This window comes from Rhinoderma darwinii, chromosome 8 (genome assembly GCF_050947455.1).
Source record: "Rhinoderma darwinii isolate aRhiDar2 chromosome 8, aRhiDar2.hap1, whole genome shotgun sequence".
Taxonomy (NCBI): Eukaryota; Metazoa; Chordata; class Amphibia; order Anura; family Rhinodermatidae; genus Rhinoderma; species Rhinoderma darwinii.
The window spans coordinates 22,541,666-22,566,350 of NC_134694.1; the positions used below are offsets into that span (position 1 = coordinate 22,541,666).

Below are 24,685 nucleotides of genomic sequence, written 5' to 3' on the forward strand. Positions count from 1 at the left end.
TGCAAAAAAGAACATTATATAAAGATATCATACCCATCATTATGGTATCAAACCTTTCTTATGACAAATATATTTAGCACAGACAGCCGTTTAACATTAAACATCAGCACCATCTTTTTTTGATCACCCGCTAAGAATTAGTGTTGCTTACTAACATTGCCTTTTGATAATTTAGGGCAGACTGTATTCTTTCTATGAAATGAGAATCTGCTGAAAGGCTTAGGATCAGTTTACACAGAGTTTTTCGGCGCTGATTTTGAGTTGTCGGAATCAGCGCCAAAAAATGGACGCAGAAGAAACTCGTGGTGCTCGTTTTGAACGCTTTTTGCTATGCTTTTTGCCAGTGGTTTCTGCATTAGATTCAATGGCCGTTGGCGAAATAAGCCGCAAAAACCACAGAAAAAAAACCTTTGAAACAATTCAAAATCTGCCTGCAAAAAACTCTGTGTGAACTAGGCCTTAAAGAAGCACTTCCACAAAAAATTTGATTCTCTGGCCTGTTGGAAAGGCACATTATATAAATCGTGGCGAAGGTAGTAATCTTCTTACCGGTGGCTGTATTTTTCGAGTTATCCCCTCCCTTCTGGTCCTCAGCTGTGTTATGTGACCAACAATATGACTCTCCAACTGCCTCAGCGTCTCGTGTGTGGACAGGAAGTCAGTTTCTCCATTCATTACTATCACAGCCTCGATGTGAGTCTCATAGGAATGAATGGAGAAACTGACTTCCTGTCCACACACGAGACGCTGTGGCAGTTGGAGAGTCCTATTGTTGGTCACATGACACAGCTGAGGCTCAGAAGGGAGGGGATAACTCACAAATACAGCCACCGGTAAGAAAATGATCTTCACCACGATTTACATAATAGCCTTTCTAATGGGCCAGAGAATATTTTTCTTGTGTAGGAGTGCTCCTTTAAAGTGGCCATACACCTTCAATAGCTGTTGGTCGCATTAGATGGTCAGTCACATTAGTTGGTTGTACGTACCCTCACAATTTTTATTTCTCTGACCCTTTTGGACAGAATCTTCAGTTACAGTTACTCGCAAGAGCCTATAGTAGCAAAGTCCCACACGTCCCTTCCTCATTGGGGCAATATAAAGTTGCACTTTATAATTGTGTTGCACCTCTATGGGTTATCACGTCCCTTTCCCCATACAGCAATGCATGAGGAAGACGAGTTCAAACATAAACATTCCATTCAGATTTTTTTCTTATTTTACTTTTTATACATGGATACTGATTGATATAAGATAATTCGGTTTTATATTTGCTTACGCATGTACCAATGAGAGGACTCTGCGGTCATGGCTCAAACTGGAGTTAATTTATACCATAATAATCAAGCTTATGGCTGATGACTTCAGGAGCTTCATTATGTCTAATGATGGCAAAACAACCCCCAGGGTGAACTCTCAATTAATCTAGTCCGACATGGAGTACACACTTTTCTTGGTATGGAGATTAAGTCACATCTTGGCTGTACTCCAAGGAAAATTTTCATACTGCAAAAATCAGTTCATAGCTCGTGTCAGGCATTAAGCTCAGTCTAATGAGCAGGTGAATATACTTGCAAATAATACACAAATCCATCTGTGCGGACATTTATTACCAAAAATTAGCAGATAAATTATGGCCATAAGTAGCTGACTCTAGGTTAATTTTACGTTCCAGCTTCCATATAGTTTCATGAAACCATTTTGTTACTTTGGTGTAGAATATTCCCCAAAGTTGGGGACAGGATTAAGTTTGGTGGAGGCAGCGGGGCAAAAAGTTTGGTGGGGACCCCCATCCCATCTGACTCCGTATAACAGCCACATATAGGAAAGGTAAACCGTGTATGCACTACACATGTAAATTGCATGGGGTGTAATTAGAAAATTTAGGGTCCAATAACTTTTGAAAGACCATGTGAAACTACATTTCCCAATATTGTCTGAACAACAAGACTACCATGGGCGTTTTTGCTTTATAAACTTGTTCCATGACTTTAACAACCAGATTAGAAGAGCGCGCAAGGACAGGGTGTGTGGATGGTGGAGGCCTCTAGGTTCCAAAGGAGCTGGAGGCAGGGGTGTAACTATTGGGGGTGGAGAGGTAGTAGCTTGAGGGGGCCCAAAAGTCCCTCAGCCGCATAAGAAGACACCAGTATTATAAGTGATATATGGTAGATGAGGGCCCTGTTATAGATTTTGCATTGGGGCCCATGAGCTTCATGTTACGCCTCTGGCTGGAGGCCCTGGGGTATTTCCCCCCCCCCCCCCGTGTCCAACTCCTATAATTCAGACCTGGTGGGGGAACTTTAGTTAACAAGTAGTCATATGGACCTTTAGTGGGTGAACGAACTAAAGTCAATCTCCAGCCCAAAATTGAAAATTCAGTTGTGGCTGGAGTGTGGCCATTCCCACCAACCCCTTATCAACATTGGGTCCATTGTTGTGGAGGTTGGCCATCATTGTGCTCTTAGCAAAAGTGAATTTTGCTGTGGTGACTTTTATTCTTGTCCCCCCTGCATTGTAATGTTAGTTTGTGTCTTTAAATTGTACTGTTCAGTGGGCCATTGTAAGTGGCTGCGCCCCTGAGCATACACATTGTTGCTGGCATTCAGGAAACAGTCAGGAAGAGTCTCCGGCTTCAGAGTTTGCTCAGATAGAGCTCCGATGCTGACGCAGGGGGCAGTATCTCAGCACTGAGCTTTGCACCTCGGCGCTGCTATAGGAGTGACCAGGAGTAGTTGTTAAAAAGAGCGGGCAGCAGGAAGTGTGTGAAGTGTGGCTGAGACCACGTGCGCAGTTAGGAGGAAATGCTATGAATCTGTGTTGGAAGCAGGCCGCAATCCAGCCCCCGTGAGACGCATCAGAGACTTGAGCAAGACCATTTCCCTGAGGACAGCTGCTTAGAGTGTGAAACAGTCTCCTGGACACGAGTATTGTGACTGCGAGAACTTTAGCCCTGGTCACACCAAAAGTAATCCTCCTGTGGAGACCCCTCCTGAGAGTGCGTGGATTGGTGAGATTAGGGGACAAACCCAAGAAACCTTCTCCTGAGAGACTGAACCAGGCTGTGTGCAAGACAAGTTGTTTGTAACTTTTGTTTGTTTGTAACAAGTTTACTGCAGCAAGCTACTGTTAGAACGTTCACGTTATTTTGCAACTAAACCTAGTGCCAGGCGGTCCTAAAAGAGACCGTAACCAATATTGTGTGGACTTGGAGTTAAACTGTGTTGGCTCGTTGGGTCCGAGATGGTTCTTTGAGGGAACACTGTAAGTTCACATGACAAGCACATTGCATGCCATGACCAAGAGAGGTCAATGGTCTGTGAAGGGTAGTGATCCACCAAGGCGCAAACTGATGATCTTTTTGCCCATCGAATCGATGTGCAACCCTGCGTCTACTGTAAAAGTGGGGGGAGGCTGTGGCAGAGGGTAGTCCCTTTGAGACCTATTACGGCATAGTAGGATGGGTTCAGAGCTGACAGTCACCTTGGCGCAAACCAACCCGGTGGAAACTCCTGGGGGGTCCAGATTCCCGGCCCTGGTTTAAAGGACCGGACTGATCATTCGTAGAAAACCTGTTTCAGCCTGTTCAATAAAACTGTTGACCTGCAACTATCTGTGATTATTAAAGTACCACCTCTTACAAGCACAACGCAGAGTACTAAGAAAAGTTGCTCCACAATTGCTATTTTATGGGAATACAAGTATTTACTAGAACAGACATGTCAGGAGAGGTCCTATTTAAGCCTTTAGATCCTTAGTTTGCCTGGGAGACAAAAGGGCAGCAGAGATGTCGGGGCAGCTATTTATCTCCATCTGTGGACAACTAACTTATTCGTATGGTCAGTTCAAAACCAGATTCATAATTCCACTAAATCATCGCAGAGCAGTGCATTATGGGAACTCAGATGATAGGGGGATTAGTCTGTGAGCTCCACTGAGTACACGCATTGATCAGGGTGATTACAATCTCTCTACAATGTCGTAGAATATCTTGGCACTATATAAATAACAGGATAATAATTAATAAATGTAAACATGTACAGGCCGTCAGTTGAATATTGAAGTCATTATTTCTGACATAAACAGATTTTTAGTGTTGTTCATTCTGAATAAAAATAAATAAATATAACATTAGTCAGACCAGGAGAGTAAGGCCTAGTACACATCTGCGTTCGGTATTCCGTTGTTCTGCTCCGTCAGAGGAGCAGAACAAGGGCATTTCTGGAAGCGCCGGATCCATTGCACCACGGACACCACCAGCGGCCGACGGAGCCCATTGACTTTAATGGGTTCCTTCGTCTTTCTGTTGGGGCGTCTGTGGTTTTACCGGAAACAATAGCGGAGCATGCTGCGCTATTGTTTCCTCCATTTTTGGCAGAATCTGCGATGGAGGCCCCTAATGGAGCATCTAACGCAGATGTGAACAAGGCCTAATTTTAGCCATCAAATAGGCAGACAAAATGTGTCAGTGTTGCCCATACCAACCAAACTACTTCTTACATTTTCTAATCTGCACTATAAGGGTCAGTTCACACGTTGCGTAAATACTGCAGATTTTTTAGTTGCGGAAAATTTGCAGCAAATACAGTAGCAGCAAAGTGGATGAGATAAAACAAATCTCATCCACACGCTGCGTAAATACTGAGCAGAAAAACGCTCAGAAATTGAACTGCGGTGCAGAATTTTATTCCATAGCATGTCAACTGTATTTACGTAAACGCTGCTTATTTGTTGCGGGTTTTCCCCATTGAATTCAATGGGAGGTAAATCCCGCAACAAATAGCAGTTGTTGCATTTTTTGGAGGCTGGTTGTCAGCGATTCTGCCGCGAAACACTCAACTCAACACAAAAAATCTCATACTTACCCAGAAGTCTGTGTTCCTCCCTCCAGCGCGACCTCCTGGGATGACGTTTCATCCAATGTGACCGCTGCAGCCAATCACAGGCTTCGCCGTTCTCCTGGGATAAAACGTCATCGCAGGAGGCCGGCCTGCTAGCAGACCGGCTAAGTGCTGCAGTTTTCCGCAGCGTACATTCCGGGCGAAAAACTGCACCACAGTGTGGTGCGACTTTTCGCCTGGAATTCCCTGCGGTGCACAGGGCAGATACGCTTCGTGCTGTTACGCAGCATATCCGCCCCATCTGAATTTACCCTTAAAGTGACAGCTGTAATCTGACTGGCTACTATGGGTAAGGGCTCTTTTACATGGGCCACTGATTGGGCAAACGATGATGAACGGTCATTCTCGATCATTGCCCTGTGCAAACAGGACAACGATCAGCCGATGAACGAGCAAACTCATTTATTGGCTGATCGTATAGTTTATGCAGCAATAATTATTATTGTTGTCGGCAGCGCATCTCTCTTTGTAAACAGGAAGATGTATTGCCAACATGATAGAAATGTAAGGGGACGAGCGATCGTAGTAACTATCGCTTGTCCCCGTACATTACTAATCATAGCTCCTTCTGAAAGGAGAAAACGAGCGAAATCAACGAGCTCCCTCGTTAATCGGTGCTCATTTTTACGGCCCATAACACTGACATGTTTTCACTGCTCAGTTTTTTTTTGTACGCATAAGGCCCATTATTGTTTTATTTTTGTTTTGGCTTCTTTTGCTTTTAAACATATTTTACGATTATTTTGACTAAACATTGTAGTAATAAATGCTCATTCACACAGGGGTTTGCATTGCAATTTTTTTTAGTTCACACCAACACGAGACACATTGCACTTTCAATTATTAGCTGCTATTACATTTTCTTATTATTTACCCATAGGACAAATGTCATAAAATGTCCACACAAAATGCATAAAAACAAATTGGATCACACATATCAAAAGTGTCTTAAAGGGGGTTACCTCATTAAAGAGGCTCTGTCACCAGATTTTGCAGCCCCTATCTGCTATTGCAGCAGATCGGCGCTGCAATGTAGATTACAGTAACGTTTTTATTTTTTAAAAACGAGCATTTTTGGCCAAGTTATGACCATTTTTGTAGTTATGCAAATGAGGCTTGCAAAAGTCCAAGTGGGCGTGTTTAAAGTAAAAGTACAAGTGGGCGTGTATTATGTGCGTACATCGGGGCGTGTTTACTACTTTTACTAGCTGGGCGCTCTGAAGAGAAGTATCATCCACTTCTCTTCAGAACGCCCAGCTTCTGACAGTGCAGATCTGTGACGTCACTCACAGGTCCTGCATCGTGTCGGCCACATCGGCACCAGAGGCTACAGTTGATTCTGCAGCAGCATCAGCGTTTGCAGGTAAGCCAGAAGCTGGGCGTTCTGAAGAGAAGTGGATGATACTTCTCTTCAGAGCGCCCAGCTAGTAAAAGTATTAAAAACGCCCCGATGTACGAACACAATACACGCCCACTTGGACTTTTACTTTTAAACACGCCCACTTGGACTTTTGCAAGCCTCATTTGCATAACTACAAAAATGGTCATAACTTGGCCAAAAATGCTCGTTTTTTAAAAATAAAAACGTTACTGTAATCTACATTGCAGCGCCTATCTGCTGCAATAGCAGATAGGGGTTGCAAAATCTGGTGACAGAGCCTCTTTAAGACAAGCCCTTTTAAAATAAAGCTGGTGTGCAAATTAGCTGACTTCCGCAGGTCCGGCTTTCTCTAAGGCTACATTCACATGAGCGTGACAGATTTATGCACGGAAAAAACGTGCACAAATGTGTCCGTGTACGTTGCGTTTTTGCATCAGTGTGCTTTACATGTGGCATGTGTTTTTCACGCACTTCTTTTTTTTCCAATGTAATTGATGTGTCTGTGTGCTGTCGGTGGTTTTCACACACCCATTGACTTCAATGGGCGACTAGGTGTGTGAAAACGCACCAATATAGGACATGCAGTAAGTTTCACGCAACGGACACTCACTGCGTGAAAACTCACGCATGTGTGCATTGTTTCATCGCACAGCACACGGAAGAGAATCACGCTCATCTGAATGAGCCCTAACGCCCTGCATTAGCTGTAATTGCCGGGGAGAAGCCACATCTGCGTATATAGATGGTTCTGCCAGAGCGTGAGCCGGTCTTACAGAGGGGGCTCAAGAAGGGGGCATCCCCCTTATACGATGTCCACATGCCCTAATAGGGCATATGGACATGGGTTGTCTTCATGAAACAACCCCTTTAAGAATGACACAATAGAAAGGAAACACGAGAAGTTTAATTTATCTAAATGGCGTACACTAGACTGAATATTTGACACAACTCATGACTACTAGACACATACTATACACATACATGCCACAAAACAAGATAAAAAATGGCGCAAGTTTTTCACGAATATGGAGCACGTCACTTGTGCTATTTTTCTAAAGAACATTACAGCATTTTCTGGTGCATTTGATTTCAATGCAAATTCATAAACTTGCATTCACCCACATCTAGCATGTAAACACTGCATTTCCTCACCTAGAAAAAAAACAAAAAAGTGACAAAAAATATGACTACAATTTCAGTTGTAAATCAAAATATGTATTTTTTTTACATTCACCCAAAATACTATATTAAATAGATCAACATCATAGAGTAGAATTCTTCATCTATAAATCACATGGATTTCTGGCCTAGTGTTGAGCCCATTTCTTGTCACGTTGTTACTAACCTCCCCTTTATGCCTCTCAAAATATTTCACTGTAGTTGTTGTAAAATATTCTGACGGATTCTTCCACATCTTTACTGCATGTTCCTAAGGAGCCATGTTGTGTCAGGTTATGGTATTTAGCTAGGCCTTGTTGTATGAAGAAGGCTTCCCTGTTTCCATAGTGTCACATAGCTGAATGGTAGGCAGGACCAGGGCTATTTACATTCCATTGCTGTGGCCTTTGTAGCATTGCTCAATCTGTTAACTCCTCTCCTTCTAAGGTGCAGTGATTCCTGTGGTACAGAAGTAATGGAAATCGCTGGAAAACCTATTCACAAAGTTCTACTACTGTGTAGTGTGCAGCAACGCTTGGTGTATTATATTCTATGTGGTTGCCTACAGTTATAGATAAGTGAAGTTAATTTCAAGCCTAACCATTTACCATAAGTATATCTGTTAGTCATTAATGAATAGACCCTTAGGGCACGTTCAGACGTGGCAGAATTTTTCCGCAGCAAATGTTGGTGCAGATTTGGGGCAATTACGCAACGAATCTGCACCAACATTGGCATATTTGACAGGTAATTCAGACGTTGCAGAAAACACAGCGGACTTGCCACAGATTTCAGTTTTTGCATTGCAAAGGCTGAAATCCGCAGTGAAATTCCGCTTCTTCTCCGCAACAGGCAGTGCATGCTGCGGAGGGAAAATTCTGCACCGCAGCCTATGGTCCGCAGAGGAGTTTTCCGCAACGTCTGTACGAAGATAACTAAAAAGGTGTGGAAACCAATGGACAAACTGTCTGCTAAGGATTTCCACTGCGGACTGTCCACAGCGGAATTCCACAGCAATTCCGCCACGCCTGAATGTGCCCTTATGGCTGCACGATTTTACAGGTGACCAGCAGTTTTTCCCGCAACACCGCGCAGCAATTTTACAATGCAGCCTTACCCTAAGAAAATAGCATAAATATAAAACCCCCTTAACAACCTATATTGGCGCCTGTAGGACGCAACAAATTTTTTCTTTTTCCAGACAGCCATTACTTTACTATTATTTTTTTTTTTCTAAAAGGCTATGTATACCTTTGAGGGTGATTTTCTTTTTTTTTAATGAACCGGTCAGTCAGTCTGTTTGATGCAACTTTATAATTAGTTTTTATTAGAAATTCGTATTAATTTTTGAGATACAGCTGCTCTGTATTCTCTACACAGAACAGTTGTATCTTTCGTTATGACCTGAATCCATCAGTCCCGCGAACCAGATGGGTTCAGTGTTAACGGGTCCTGCGTGTATCTGACACGCTGGATCCACCTGTAATCTATCACATCTAAGTTCTGTAAACTATCACATCTATGTTCATATTTAGATGTGATAGATTACAGGTGGATCCTGCATGTTAGGGCTTATTCAGACGAACGTATTAAAATTATATCTTAAGTTTAACCCCTTCCCGACATTTGCCGTACATGTACGTCATGGAAAGCATTGACTTCCCGCATCTTGCCGTACATGTACGCCGAATGTTTGGGACCGGCTCAGAAGCTGAGCCGGTGCCATCATCACCGGATCTCAGCTGTATCTTACAGCTGACATCCGGCTGTAACGGCGGGGACCGAAATTAGCTTCGATCCCCACCATTAACCCCTTAAGTGCAGCGCTCAAACGCGATCGCTGCACTTAAGGTGTTTGCAGCTCATCGGAACCCCAGTAATGAAATTGCCGGGGTTCCGGTGGCTGCAATGGCAACCGGAGGCCTAATACTGGCCTCCCGGTCTGCCTAGCACCGAAGCCGGTCAAGATCCGCCCGGCGGCGGAGCCTGATCGGCTTCCGTAGCTGCCGGCAAGATGGCGCCGGGTCAGGAGCTGATCCGGCGTCATCAGCGGTGGAAGTCAGCTGTACTGTACAGCTGACATCCACCTGTAACGGCAGGAACCGGAGCTAGCTCAGATCCCTGCCATTAACCCCTTCGATGCAGCAATCGAAAGCGATTGCTGCATCGTAGCGGTTACTAGCAGATCCCCAGCCCTGACAGGCAATCAGGACTGGCGACTGCTGTTATGGCAACAGGAGACACAATGGTCTCCTGTTCTGCCATTACGGAAGCTGATTTAGGCCCCGCCGGGAGATGAAGCCTAATCGGCTTGCTGTCAGTGAATGACTGACAGATCTAATACATTGCACTACATAGGTAGTGCAATGTATTAGAAAAAAAATAAATCTGACCGTTGGACCTTCAAGTCCCCTAGTGGGACTTGAGAAAAAGTGTAAAAAAAGTATAAAAAAGTGTAAAAAAAAGTGCAAATAATAAAAGTTTGAAAACAATAAAAGTTTCAAGTAATCAAATAAAACACAATCCCCCTTTTACTCTTATCAAGTCCTTTATTATTGAAAAATAATAATAAACCATATGTATTTGGTATCGCCACGACCGTAACGACCTGAGGTATCAAAATATTATATTATTTATTGCACGCGGTGAACAGCGTAAAAAAAAACGTAAAAAACGTTACCAGAGTTTCTGTTTTTTAGTCACTTTGCCCTACAAATGTTAGAATAAAAAGTGATCAAAAAGTCGCACGTATCCAAAAATGGTACCTATAAAAACTATAGCTCGTCCCGCAAAAAACAAGCCCTCATACACCTCCGTCGACAAAAAAATTAAAAAGTTATGGTTCTCACAACTTGGCGACAGAAAAAAAATACATTCTTTTTACAAAAGTAATTTTATTGTGCAAAAAGTTGTAAAACATAAAAAAGTGCTATAAATTAGGTATAGCCGGAATCGTACTGACCCGCAGAATAAAGTTAACATGTAGTTTATAATGCGTGGTGAACGCTGTATAAAAAAAAAACGAAAAAAGCTGTGCCAGAATTGCGTTTTTTTGTTTACCTAGCCTCCCAAAAAATAGGATAAAAGGTGATCAAAAAGTCGCATGTACCCCAAAATGGTACCAATAATAACTACAGCTCGTCCCGCAACAAACCAGCCCTCATACCGCTACGTCTATGAAAAATAAAATTAGTTATGGCTCCAATAAGTCAGGAAATAAAAAAATATGCAGTTGTGCCCGAGGGGAACATTTCTTCTGTTTGAAGAGGCGATTTATCAAGGACCTAAAATTAGGGAACCAGGAAAGGGAGGGCCCAAACATATCCGCTGGAAGCGACGGTGCCCGTATTATACCAGGACAACACTTCCTAGCAAAATTCCCCAAACTACAAAGGCGCGGAGTGTGGATCAAAAGGGGGATAATAAAGGACGCCATATATCAGTGCGACACCGGCCTGTGCAGAAATGATTGTGTCACAGCGACAGCGTAACACACATCTATGGATTACTTTATTGTTTTTTTTTACCCCATTATTATACCACCTGACTATGCCCCTTATATACCCCGCCCGGCTTACATATGCCCTACATTATAAACGGAAACACCAGTAAGACTCCAAACAAAACTACTACCAAGCAAAATCCACGCTCCAAAAGCCAAATGGCATTTCCTCCCATCTGAACCCTACAGTGTGCCCAAACAGCAGTTTCCTTCCACATATATGGCATCGTCATACCCGGGAGAACCCTTTTAGCAATTTTTGGGGTGTGTGTCTCCAGTGGCATAAGCTGGGCACGACATATTTGCCACTGAATGGCATATCTAGGGAAAAATATAAATTTTTAATTTGCACCATCCACAGCGCATTCATTTATGGAAAAGACCTGTGGGGTGAAAATGCTCACTACACCCCTTAATAAATGCCTTGAGGGGTGCAGTTTCCATAATGGGGTCACTTCTCAGGGGTTTCTTTTTATTATTTCACATCTGAGCCTCTGCAGTTGTGAACCAATACTTTGTAAATCGCCAAATTAGGCCTCAATTTTACATGGTACGCTTTCACTCCTGAGCCTGGTCGACTGTCCAGGCAAGAGATTAGGGCCACATGTAGGGTGTTTCTAAAACCAGGATACCCAGCATAATAATTAGAGAGCTGTCTCGTTATGGTGGCACAAGCTGGGCACCACATATTGTCCACATATCTGTGGAAAAAATCCCATTTTCACTCTGCAACGTCGAGTTCACACTAATTTCTACAAAACACCTGCAGGGTTAACATGCTCACTACACCCCTAGGTAAATGCATTGAGGGGTGTAGTTTCCAAAATTGGGTCACTTCTGGGGGGTTTCCACTGTTTTGGGCCCACAGGCGCCCAGAAACCAATCCAGCAACATCTGCACTCCAAATGGCGGTCCTTCCCTTCTGAGCCCTGCCGTGTGCCCAAACAGCAGTTTATGACCACATATGGGGTATTGCCGTACTCGGTAGAAATTGCTTTACAAATGTTGGGTTCTTTTTTTTCCTTTATTTGTTGCGAAAATGAAAAAATTTGCGCTAAAGCTACGTCTTATTGAAGAAAAAGGATTGTTTTTATTTTCACTGCCCAATTCTAATAAATTCTATGAAACATCTGTGGGGTCAAAATGCTCACTACGCCCCTAGATGGATTCCTCAAGAGGTGTAGTTTCCTAAATGGAGTCACTTTTTGGGCGTTTTCATTGTTTTTTCCCCTCAGGGGCTTTGCAAATGTGACATGGCCGCTGCAAACCATTCCTGCTCAATGTGATCTCCAAAAGCCAAATAGCGCTCTTTCCCTTCTAAGCCAAGCCGTGTCTCCAAACAGCCGTTTATTACCACATGTGGGGCATTGTTTTACTCGGGAGAAATTGCTTTACAAATTTTGTGGTGCTTTTTCTCCTTCAGTCCTTGTGGAAATGAGAAAAAATTAGCTAAACCTACATTTTCTTTGAAAAAATTTAGATTGTCATTTTCAGGGCCTACTTCCAATAATTTCTGCAAAAAACCTGTGGGGTCAAATCGCTCACTATACCCCTAGATAATTTCCTCAATGGGTGTAGTCTCCAAAATGGGGTCACTTGTGGGGGGTTTTCACTGTTTTGTCTCCTCAGGGACTTCGTAAATGTGACATGGCCTCCGCAAACCATTCCTGCTCAATGTGATCTCCAAAGGCCAAATAGCGCTCTTTCCCTTTTAAGCCAAGCCGTGTCTCCAAACAGCCGTTTATTACCACATGTGGGGCATTGTTTTACTCGGGAGAAATTGCTTTACAAATTTTGTGGTGCTTTTTCTCCTTCAGTCCTTGTGGAAATGAGAAAAAATTAGCTAAACCTACATATTCTTTGAAAAAATTTAGATTGTCATTTTCAGGGCCTATTTCCAATAATTTATGCAAAAAACCAGTTGGGTCAAAACGCTCACTATACCCCTAGATAATTTCCTCAATGGGTGTAGTTTCCAAAATGGGGTCACTTGTGGGGGGTTTCCACTGTTTTGTCCCCTCAGGGGCTTTGTAAATGTGACATGGCCTCCGCAAACCATTCCTGCTAAACTTGAGCTCCAAAAGCCAAATAGCGCTCTTTCCCTTCTCAGCCCTGCCGTGTCTCCAAACAACCGTTTATTACCACATGTGGGGTATTGTTTTACTCGGGAGAAATTGCTTTACAAATTTTATGGTGCTTTTTCTCCTTTAGTCCTTGTGGAAATGAGAAAAAAAATCGCTAAACCTACATTTTCTTTGAAGAAATGTTGATTTTAATTTTCACGGCCTACTTCCAATAATTTCTGTAAAAAACCTGTGCGGTCAAAATGCTCACTGTACCCCTAGATAATTTCCTTGAGGTGTGTAGTTTCCCAGATGGGGTCACTTTTGGGGGATTTTGACTGTTTTGGCACCGCAAGAGCCCTTCAAACCTGACATGGTGCCTAAAATTTATTCTAACAAAAATAAGGCCCCAAAATCCACTAGGTGTTCCTTTGCTTCTGAGGCCGGTGCTTCAGTCCAGTAGCACGCTACGGCCACATGTGGGATATTTCCTAAAACTGCAGAAACTGGGCAACAAATATTGAGTTGCATTTCTCTGGTAAAACCTTCTGTATTATAAAAAAAATTGTACTAAAAATTAATTTCTGCAAAAAAATATGAAATTTGTAAATTTCACCTCTACTTTGCTTTAATTCCTGTGACATGTGTAAAGGGTTAAGACATTTTCTAGATGCTGTTTTGAATACTTTGAGGGGTGAAGTTTTTAAAATGGGGTGACTTTTTGGGGGTTTCTAATATATAAGGCCCTCAAAACCACTTCACAACTGAACTGGCCCCTGTAAAAATGGCCTTTTGAAATTTTCTTGAAAATGTGAGAAATTGCTGCTAAAGTTCTAAGCCTTGTGAGGTCATAGAAAAATAAAAGGATGTTCAAAAAATGATGCCAATCTAAAGTAGACATATGGGGGGATGTTAATTAGCAACAATTTTGTGTGTTATAACTGCCTGTCTTACAAGCAGATACATTTAAATTGAGAAAAATGCTAATTTTTGCAATTTTTCGCAAAATTTTGGTGTTTTTCACAATTAAATACTGAACATATCGAGCAAATTTTGGCAGTAACTTAAAGAGGCTCTGTCACCAGATTTTGCAACCCCTATCTGCTATTGCAGCAGATAGGCGCTGCAATGTAGATTACAGTAACGTTTTTATTTTTAAAAAACAAGCATTTTTGGCCAAGTTATGACCATTTTTGTAGTTATGCAAATGAGGCTTGCAAAAGTCCAAGTGGGTGTGTTTAAAAGTAAAAGTCCAAGTGGGTGTGTATTATGTGCGTACATCGGGGCGTTTTTAATACTTTTACTAGCTGGGCGCTCTGAAGAGAAGTATCATCCACTTCTCTTCAGAACGCCCAGCTTCTGACAGTGCAGATCTGTGACGTCACTCACAGGTCCTACATCGTGTCGGCCACATCGGCACCAGAGGCTACAGTTGATTCTGCAGCAGCATCAGCGTTTGCAGGTAAGTAGCTACATCGATTTACCTGCAAACGCTGATGCTGCTGCAGAATCAAATGTAGCCTCTGGTGCCGATGTGGCCGACACGATGCAGGACCTGTGAGTGACGTCACAGATCTGCACTGTCAGAAGCTGGGCGTTCTTAAGAGAAGTGGATGATACTTCTCTTCAGAGCGCCCAGCTAGTAAAAGTATTAAAAACGCCCCGATGTACGCACATAATACACGCCCACTTGGACTTTTACTTTTAAACACACCCACTTGGACTTTTGCAAGCCTCATTTGCATAACTACAAAAATGGTCATAACTTGGCCAAAAATGCTCGTTTTTAAAAAATAAAAACGTTACTGTAATCTACATTGCAGCGCCTATCTGCTGCAATAGCAGATAGGGGTTGCAAAATCTGGTGACAGAGCCTCTTTAAAGTCCAATGTGTCACGAGAAAACAATCTCAGAATCGCTTGGATAGGTGAAAGCATTCCGGAGTTATTACCACATAAAGTGAAACATGTCAGATTTGAAAAATGAGGCTCGGTCAGGAAGGTCAAAAGTGGCTAAAGAGGGAAGGGGTTAATGTAATGGAGCAGATTTGGTTTGAACGGAACGTTTTGAGTGCCATAAACAAGAATTTTTTTTTTTCAATGAGTTGACATTTTTCTCAATCCAATCATCTGATCAGGATTTTCAAATAAAAAAAAACAAAAACAACTGACAAACATGCAAATTGCGGCGTTTATTCCAACAGATGGCAGTGTGGTTCTGCATTTGAAGTACATACATTAGTGTCTGAAATAGGCAGCAAATCAGGGTTAACAGCTCTAACTCTATGGATGAAAAACTAGTTTAGTGCTATTTCGTAAAAACTAGGTTATTTCTGTCTGATCTATAACAATATTAGAAAAAAAAGTACATACTAAATATATTCATATTCACTGTCCTTTGCTTTCCTATTGCTGATATCACACCAACATATTCCGTCGTGCTGTAAAGCGATTGTCATTAGCCACATCAGTCCCTGTCCCCAATGGGGCTCACAATCTAATTTACCTTTTTCAGGCGCATAATAGGGCCAATCACTTACAAATACGTATTGGGGAGATATATCAAAACTAGTGCAAGGGGAAAGTGGAGCAGTTGCCTATGGCAATCAATCATGTAGCCGTTTTTTTCTCTCCGAAGGGCTTTAATTTGATTGATTGTTATAGGCAACTTTGCCACAATTCTCTTGCACTGGTTTTGGTAAATTTCCTTAATTGTGCCTTCCTAAATAGCAGTTCCCACGCGTGGCTATGCATAGATTGTTCATAAAAACAGTAGAACTACAGTATTATAAACAATTGTTGTGCTCGACCGGGGTCTATATAGTCCAATGAAAAGAGAATACAGCCTTTCTCCTCCAACTCCAGGAATAATACGCAGAATAGATCAGTTGTCTCCAAGCCAAACGACACCAAATTCCTTGCAAAGATGGTGTAATATGCTTTTACTATTTAAGAAAAAAACATATAGGAGGACGGTTAGGCAATACTCGGGTCAGGCAATACATGGATGGAGACAGCGTGGATATATGTTTATATATGCGTGTTTTAACCAGAAGTTTGTCAGTATAATAAAAGCCAATTTTAACGTCCTGTGATTAGTTACAAGTGGATGGCAGTATGTGCTCCTATATGTTTTTTCTTTAATAGTAAAAGCACACTACACCGATTTTGCAGGGAATTTGGTGCCGTTTAGCATGGAGGCAACTGATCTAATCTGACTATTATTCTTTTAGTTGCAGGAGAATGGCTAAATCCTCTTTTCATTGCATTATATAGACACTGGTCGTGCGTAACAATTGTTTATAGTATTGTGATTTTCTGTAGGAACAAGGGCAAGTCATTAACCACTTCCCTACATATGACTGAGGGCTGATTCAGACGAACGTGGCGTTTTTGCGCACGCAAAACACGCGGCGTTTTGCCTGCGCAAGAGCCACTTGACAGCTCCGAGTGGCAGCAGCATATGATGCGCGGCTGCGTGGTTTTCGCGCAGCCGCCATCATTATGGCACGCCATTAGGATGTTTGTAAACAGAAAAGCACGTGGTGCTTTTCTGTTTACATTCATCCTTTTGACAGCTGTTGCGCGAAACAGCCAGTTCGCACGGAAGTGCTTCCGTGCGGCATGCGTGGTTTTCACGCACCCATTGACTTCAATGGGTGCGTGATGCGCGAAAAACGGCGAGATATTGAACATGTCACGCTTTTTACGCAGCGGACAAACGCTGCGCAAAAAGCACGGACTGTCTGTACTGCCCCATATACTTCTATTGGTCCATGCGAGCCGCGTGAAAACCACGCGGCCTGCACGGACGCAATTCACGTTCGTGTGAATCCGCCCTTATACTTACGTCGCAGCCGGGTAGGCTCCATACTATGCGGGTGTCGGCTGTATGATACAACCGACACGTCTCTGTAACAACAATTCCTATAATTTTAAAGATAATGGTATTTGCGTTCACTTATAAAAGCAATTGAATCCCCCTGAGTAAGAACGCTTAAGAATAATTTTATTAAGTAAATTTTTTTTTTTTAAATGGACTAAACCAGTCAAAATATTTCCGTGTTAAGGAATTGTGTCTCAACTACCCCTGTTGTGAATGAATTCATACCTCTGATATCTGCATAACAGGGGGGCTTGGTAGAAACACTGAACGGTGTCTCAGCTACCCCTGAATGAATTTACACCTCTGATGAAACATCCGAATGATAGAGGGATGTTGAAACGCGTTAGGTGTTCTACTGATGTTCTAAGTTATCTAAGATTACTATTCCAGGCAGGGATCAATTATATTTGCTCTGACTTTATATAGTTTAGCTGTGAGTTTGCTATAGAAGGGCTTGCAGTGCCACAGCTTATTGCCTTTGGCTGCTATTCTATCCTGGTCTGCTCCCTGCTTGGTAGCCTATTATAAAATATTTTGGCTGATTTAGGCCATTTTAAAAAAAAATGTACTTAATAAAATTATTCTTAAGCGTTCTTACTTAAGCGGATTCAATTGTCTCTGTAACAAGCGGGATCCCACTTGTTTAACCCCTTAGAAGATACAGCCACTAAGCCGTTGGAAAGAGGGGGCAGCCCCCTATTACAGCCAATACCCCCCTGTGACGCAATCGCGCGGTGTTTTGGTTGTAATGGCAGCCTGGGGACAATAATGAAGGCCCCCAGGTCTGCCGTCTTTGTACTCCTATAAGAAACTGTCAGAATCCCAATATACTGCAATACATTAGTATTGCAGTATGTAGTGCAAGTGATTCAATGATCACTGGCTCAAGGGTGACTAATACAGAAAAAAGTAAAATAAAGTTTTTTATATGTTCAAAAAAATATTAAAAGTTAAAGAAAAACCCTTTTCCCCATTTTCCCCCTAAAGCATTGTAAAAAAATTAAAATATACATAATGGGTATCGCCATGCGCGTAAAAGTCTGAACTATTACAATTTAACATTATTTAACGCAGTAAAAAATAAAAAATGTAAACTGCCAGAAACGCTGTTTTTTGATTACCTCATCTTCCAAAAAAAATTTAATAACAAGTGAACAAAAACTCGCATGTACCTTAAAATGGTACCATTAAAAACGACAGCTCATCCCGCAAAAAAATAGGCCGTCATACTGCTAAATCAACGTTATGGCACTCAGAATGTGGTGACGCAGAACATATCGTATTTTTAATAATTTGTTTTTTCCTTGTAAAAGTAGTAAAACATAAAAAAAGTATATAAAATTAGTATCTCCGTAATCATATTGACCCTCAGAATAAAGTTAACATGTATTTTTTTTTGCACGGCGAACAACATAAAAAAACTAAAGCCAAAAACAATGGAGGAATCGCATTTTTTTCCCCCCATTCCACCCCACAAAGAATTATTTCCAGTTTCCTACTACATTATATGGTACAATAAATGGTGCCATGAAAAACTACAACTCAAAAAATCAAGCCTTTAAACGGCTTTATCGACAAAAAAATTATGTTAAGTTGTAATAGTTCAGACTTTTACGGCGTGGCAATGGCAATTATATATTTTTTTTTTTTTTACAATGGTTTAGGGGGAAAATGGGAAAAGGGTTTATTTTTTTTAACATTAGTCTGAACCAGTGATCGTTGTATCACTTGCACGATATACTGCAATACTAATGTATTAAAGTATAATGAGAGTCTCCCATGAGCTGTCGGAGGGCGTCCCATTCTTTCTAACAGCTTAAATGCTGCAGTCGCTTTTGACCACGGCATCTAAGGGGTTAATCGAGCGGGATTGCACTAGTTACAATGAAGTGTCGACTGTATCATACAGCAGATGCCAATGTAGTATGGAGCAGGCTTAGCCCGTGAGCCCGCTCCAAACTCCACTACCCAGCTATGATGTATGTATATGTCATATGTCGGGAAGGGGTTAAAAACGCCATGAAAAATACATAAAAATGCTGAGTGTCAAACCAGCCTAAATAAGTAATACATTAAAATGACTTTGGGGATGTGACAGTCATCATATCACTGCATATAAATGTGCGGAGTATATAACCCAGCCGTCAGTGCAAAGCATTTTAGTGTAGGCTGCATTTTGCCTGTTCTTGTGTTATACTTTCTGTTTTCTTTCTCACTGCACGTTTCCAATTACTGATAAAGATTTAGACTCCTACAGGATCACTTTTAACCTTGAATAAAATGAAGGAAAAACACAAATTGATGCTGTGAAACCTTTTTATGGGATAAGCCGTAAATCTGTAATATTTGATAGTAGGCTTCATTATATTAAATATTACATAATTTAAAATAGACTAGAAAGAGACAATAAAGGCCAGTAGCTGTACAGCAGCACATATGATGTTCTGATGAAGGTCAGAGGACATTCAGTACCACATGTGACCCTTAAGCTCAAATGACTCACTGCACTTACACTAATGCTCGGAGAAAGGGGAATTGATCATCTGTAGTCTCACCATAATATTAACTGCCCAAAGATTCACAGTATTGTAGCTAAACCCTACAGAGTGCATGCAATATTGCCAATCTATGTCATGCCTCCCAACTTCCCGGATCTAGCAGGACAGTCCCGGATTCCGGGCGTTGAGTCCCTATGTCGAGAGGCCTGGTGGCTCTGTCTCCCCATTACAACTGTATATGCGTCCTCAAGGCGCAGATACAATTGAATCCAATGGTGGAGCAGAGAACCAGCAGCTCCCTGCTCCACTATTCACTATGCAAAATTGTCAGTGAGCGGCTTGGTGCAGACAGGTGCGATGCAGTGATGTTATCACATCTGTCTATGCCAAGCCACATTCAGCACAGATTGGAGGAGACCTGCAGAGGGATCTCCTCCATTCGTCGTAGGGACGGAGATAGGTAATTATTTATTTTTATTATTCATAGTAGGCATTATGGGGCATTATACATTGTGGGGAGGCATTATACTGTGTGTGTGGGGAACTATGGTGGCATTGTACTGTGTGGGGAGACACTATGGGGGTATTATACTGTGTGTGGGGGGGCACTGTGGGGGCATTATACTGTGTAGAGAGACACTATGGGGGCAATATACTGTGTGTGTGGGGAGGAACTGTGAGGGCATTATACTGTCTAAGGGGCACAATGGAGGCATTATACTGTATAGGACATTATGTGGGGAGGCATTATGGGGCAATATATGATGTGTGGGGCACTATGGGGGCATTATACTGTGTGGGAGGTACTATTGGGGCATTATACTGTGTGGGGGACACTATGGGGGCATTATACTTTGAAGGGAGGTACTATGGGGGCGTTATGCTGTTTGGGGAGGCACTATGGGGGCATTACACTGTGTGGGGAGGCACTATTGGGGCATTATACTGTGTGGGGAGGCACTATGGGGACATTATACCATGTGGGGGCACTATTGGGTATTATATTGTGTGGGGAGACACTATGGATATTATGCTGTATGTGTGGGACACTATGGAGGCATTATACTGTGTGTATGGGGCACTATGCGGACATTACACTGCATGGGAGGCACTATGGGGGCATTATACTGTGTGTGGCCACTATGGGGCAATTATACTGTGTGGGGTACTATGGGGGCATTATACTGTGTGGGGAGGCACAATGGAGGCATTATCCTATGTGGAGACATTATAATGTGTGGGGAGGTACAATATTGGCATTATCCTGTGTGGTATCATGATATTGTGTGGGGGCACTATGAGGGGAATGATACTGTGTGGGGGCACTCTGGGGGCATGATACTGTTTGAGGGCACAAGGGGAACTGAGTGTGTATAGGTGGGGATTGGGTGGGGCTAGAGGAGTGGCTTATTGTTAAACAAATTGCCACGGCATGCTTTGCTCGCTGTCTCTTTTTGCATTGAAAGTTAGGAGATATGATCTGTTATTTAAATGGCTGCAGTAATAAGCTACTGTACCAGACACATCTAGTGAAAGGTGACCTACTGTATGTTACATAGGGGCCCGTCACATAGCGAAGAGTCATATCGTCATAGAAGAAGGCTGAGCAACTAGACTTCCAGCCCCCCGGCAGCGCTTTAAAAATCTCTGAAAACCTCAGAATCGGCGCGACAGGGGACCAGAATATATATTAGCGAGTGTACTCACATACTGCAGTGAGTACACTGCTAATAATTTTTGGTCACCATATAACTCCTTTATTTGCCAGGGAGGGGCACCTTTGGCCCTGTCTAGGACAAGTATACTGCAAGCCAGCCATTTTAGCCTGCCTGAGCCATGACTAAATATTGTGCCTCCTACATTGGGAAGATCAGCAAATATGTGTTGCCGTGTGCACCACTGGCACTGGTCGAAATTGAAACTTTGAAGTTTGCAACTACATCCTGTCTTCGTACTATCTATCACGAGACACAACCTGTGCCAGGCCCCAAATACTAGTAGACTAGTTCCAAAAATCATATAAAACATTTATTTTTTCCTCTCACTTTTTTACAAGCCTGAGGAAGACCCTGGTTCAGGGTTGAAACGCGTAGCTTTTATTCCAATTTTATGACATATATTGTCCCATCCGGTATGTCATTTAAAAATGTTAAAAAAATTTCTAATTTGAATCTTGTCCCGACTGGGATTTCAGTTGAATTTACTCCACAAGTGCAGGAACGTCTTCTACCAGGAGTGATCATTTTCTTCTTCACAAATTTGGACTTCATTGACTGTTACTTATATGCTGAAAGGATCTAATAATCTATTGTATTAATTAACACTCCTGTATTATTGGAAAATCAGCACATCCATTTGCAAAGACCATAAAAGTCACCTGTATCTCTATTAGGGTAAATTCACATGGTGCACTTTTGTGACAATCACAGCAAAAAAACACACATGGCTGTACTATGTAAATAAACCCTTCCCATTGGCTTGTCATAGTTGTGAATTCTGGGAAATGAAAAACTTCTAGTGATACACACAGGACTATATTGGGAAAATTGGTAGCCTACAGCTGATATTACACGGCCTGACGAGGGCCATGTAAACGAGCGCTGATCATTGAGACAGCTCATTGATCGGCACTTGTTTGTTCCTTTCACAAAGAGCTAGTATGGGGACGAGCGGTCGTTACTATGATCGCTCGTCCCCATACATTTCTATAATGTCGGCACGACGTCTCACTGTTTACACAGGAAGATGTGCTGCCGACAACGATAAAATTTTGGCGATTAAAAACGATGTAGTCAGCCGATGAATGAGTGTTTGTTCGTACATCGGCTGATCATTGCCTTGATTACACAGGGCAATTATCGGGGATGAGCGTTCTGTGAACACTCGTTTGCTCGATAATTGGCCAGTGTAAAAAGGGCCTTTAGTTTTAATGCAGCTGCTTTTGGTCTCTGAAGTAATTTTCTTAATGAGATTTTCTATCCAATGTAAACTCATGTTTCGATCGCAGGCAGAGCTTGCTTATTAGCGCTCTTGATCCCAAGCAGTCCCGAGCCAGGCTTCAAAGAGAGTCTGGAAAGCATCAAGCAAATCTGCCTGTAGCACACAGGGAGCCCCCTCTGCTAAATGTCACTTCTTGCTTAGAGAAGTATGACAGCATTCACCGCAGGTCTGCTGAGGGCAGCTGCCCTGGACTCGCCAAGTAAAAAGGCCATTTTCTTACTGGGCTTGTTAAAGGGAGATTTGTCCTGTGCATAGTCTAATCCTGCTGAGGACATGAATGAAATTAGTGTTCCCAGTTACTTACTATTCATCCTTTCTGCTGCTCTGGGTCTCCCTTCCCACCACAGTAGATGCTCAGGCAGGGGCATATGTCTTGGCACTGCCAATCTCCTGTCAATAGCAGCTGTCATTCATTCTGTTCTAAGCTCAAGTTCACAAGGAAAAAACTGCTGCAGGCACTATAAAGACTTAAAGAGGCTCTGTCACCAGATTTTGCAACCACTATCTGCTATTGGAGCAGATAGGTGCTGCAATGTAGATTACAGTAACGTTTTTATTTTTAAAAAACGAGCATTTTTGGCCAAGTTATGACCATTTTCGTATTTATGCAAATGAGGCTTGCAAAAGTACAACTGGGCGTGTTGAAAAGTAAAAGTACAACTGGGCGTGTATTATGTGCGTACATCGGGGCGTGTTTACTACTTTTACTAGCTGGGCTTTCTGATGAGAAGTATCATCCACTTCTCTTCAGAACGCCCAGCTTCTGGCAGTGCAGATCTGTGACGTCACTCACAGGTCCTGCATCGTGTCGGCACCAGAGGCTACAGTTGATTCTGCAGCAGCATCAGCATTTGCAGGTAAGTAGCTACATCGACTTACCTGCAAACGCCGATGCTGCTGCAGAATCATCTGTAGCCTCTGGTGCCGACACGATGCAGGACCTGTGAGTGACGTCACAGATCTGCACTGCCAGAAGCTGGGCGTTGTGAAGAGAAGTGGATGATACTTCTCATCAGAACGCCCAGCTAGTAAAAGTAGTAAACACGCCCCGATGTACGCACATAATACACGCCCAGTTGTACTTTTACTTTTCAACACGCCCAGTTGTACTTTTGCAAGCCTCATTTGCATAAATACGAAAATGGTCATAACTTGGCCAAAAATGCTCGTTTTTTAAAAATAAAAACGTTACTGTAATCTACATTGCAGCGCCTATCTGCTGCAATAGCAGATAGGGGCTGCAAAATCTGGTGACAGAGCCTCTTTAACCTTGATTTATGCTTAATCCAACTTTGAACGGTGCCATGGAAGTCGTTTCCCCATCCAGCGCCCTTCTGTGCTGTATTTATTAGGGATAATTAAAACGTACTACACCAACTGAGAGATCACACCCGAGATTACAATAATTTTAAGATGAGGCAACTTAAAATATCCAGAAAGGGGATATTAAAAAATAACAAATGCATCTTCAGCACATAAGGTGCACTTAGAGGACAGGCATCGATAGGTCATGCAAAAGATCAGATTATTAAAGTGAGATCATCCAAAGGGCAGGGGTGCTGCATACCTCAAACATCCTGAGTAAAATGTTAAATAAATGTAATGTTCTACTTGTATTTACAGCGCCTAAAGTCTTGAACCGTGAAGACATCAGGGCATCGTTGTTTATTATGTTTTAACATTTTAATGGCAGCCTCCACCTACTATCAGGAAATGTATTCTTCAGCCAACCTGATAGGTAAAGGCGGCAACAAGGTGGTCGAGAGAAAATCCTCTATTGCAGATAGGTAGCCTGTTCATTGTATGGCCTCATGCCCATTTCAGTTATTTTCTTCAGGGTGCTATCCGTTTTTTTAACTGATAGCACCCTGGCACATTAATTTCAATGGGGCAACGGGCACTTCCTTTGTTTTAACGGAACCGTGTGGCTGTTCCGGCAAAAATAGGGCAGGTCCTACTCCTGTTAGTTTTTGACAGAACAGTCTCGGCCTTTTCATTCATTCATTCGGTCCCTTGAAACAACGGACTGCACACGGAAGCCATCCGTGTGTGGTCCGTGTTTCACGGGTCTGTCATTAGCAGCCATACGACGGCCAACGGAAGTGTGCATGAGGCCTATAGGTGAGTCAAGTGACGGTGAAATTCACATACTATTGTCTGAGAGTTAGAAGTCATGTCCCCAACCTCTGTGCGCAATTTAATGTTGGGAGACAACGCCAGGAGTGGACATCTGAGTCGGTGGGCCAAATGAGAATTATTGTTATTGTTCAGCGTATAATATCATTGCTGAGACCAGC

The 24,685-nt window shown here is 42.5% G+C and overlaps 2 protein-coding genes across 3 annotated transcripts in view; both read right to left on the bottom strand.

The window, feature by feature from the left end:
- The window catches only part of WDR38 (WD repeat domain 38), a 35,195-nt gene extending 27,371 nt beyond the window's left edge, over positions 1 to 7,824 (bottom strand). Inside the window, exon 1 of one of the 2 annotated variants that reach the window (XM_075834219.1) lies at positions 7,628 to 7,824. In XM_075834219.1, coding sequence (XP_075690334.1) covers positions 7,628 to 7,696 — 69 coding nt within the window. In that variant the 5' untranslated portion in view covers positions 7,697 to 7,824. Of the gene's footprint in view, positions 1 to 549; positions 704 to 7,627 lie in introns of those variants that run through there. The other variant, XM_075834218.1, reaches the window with a different exon arrangement.
- The window catches only part of RPL35 (ribosomal protein L35), a 210,665-nt gene that overhangs the window by 42,796 nt on the left and 143,184 nt on the right, over positions 1 to 24,685 (bottom strand). The window lies entirely within an intron of this gene.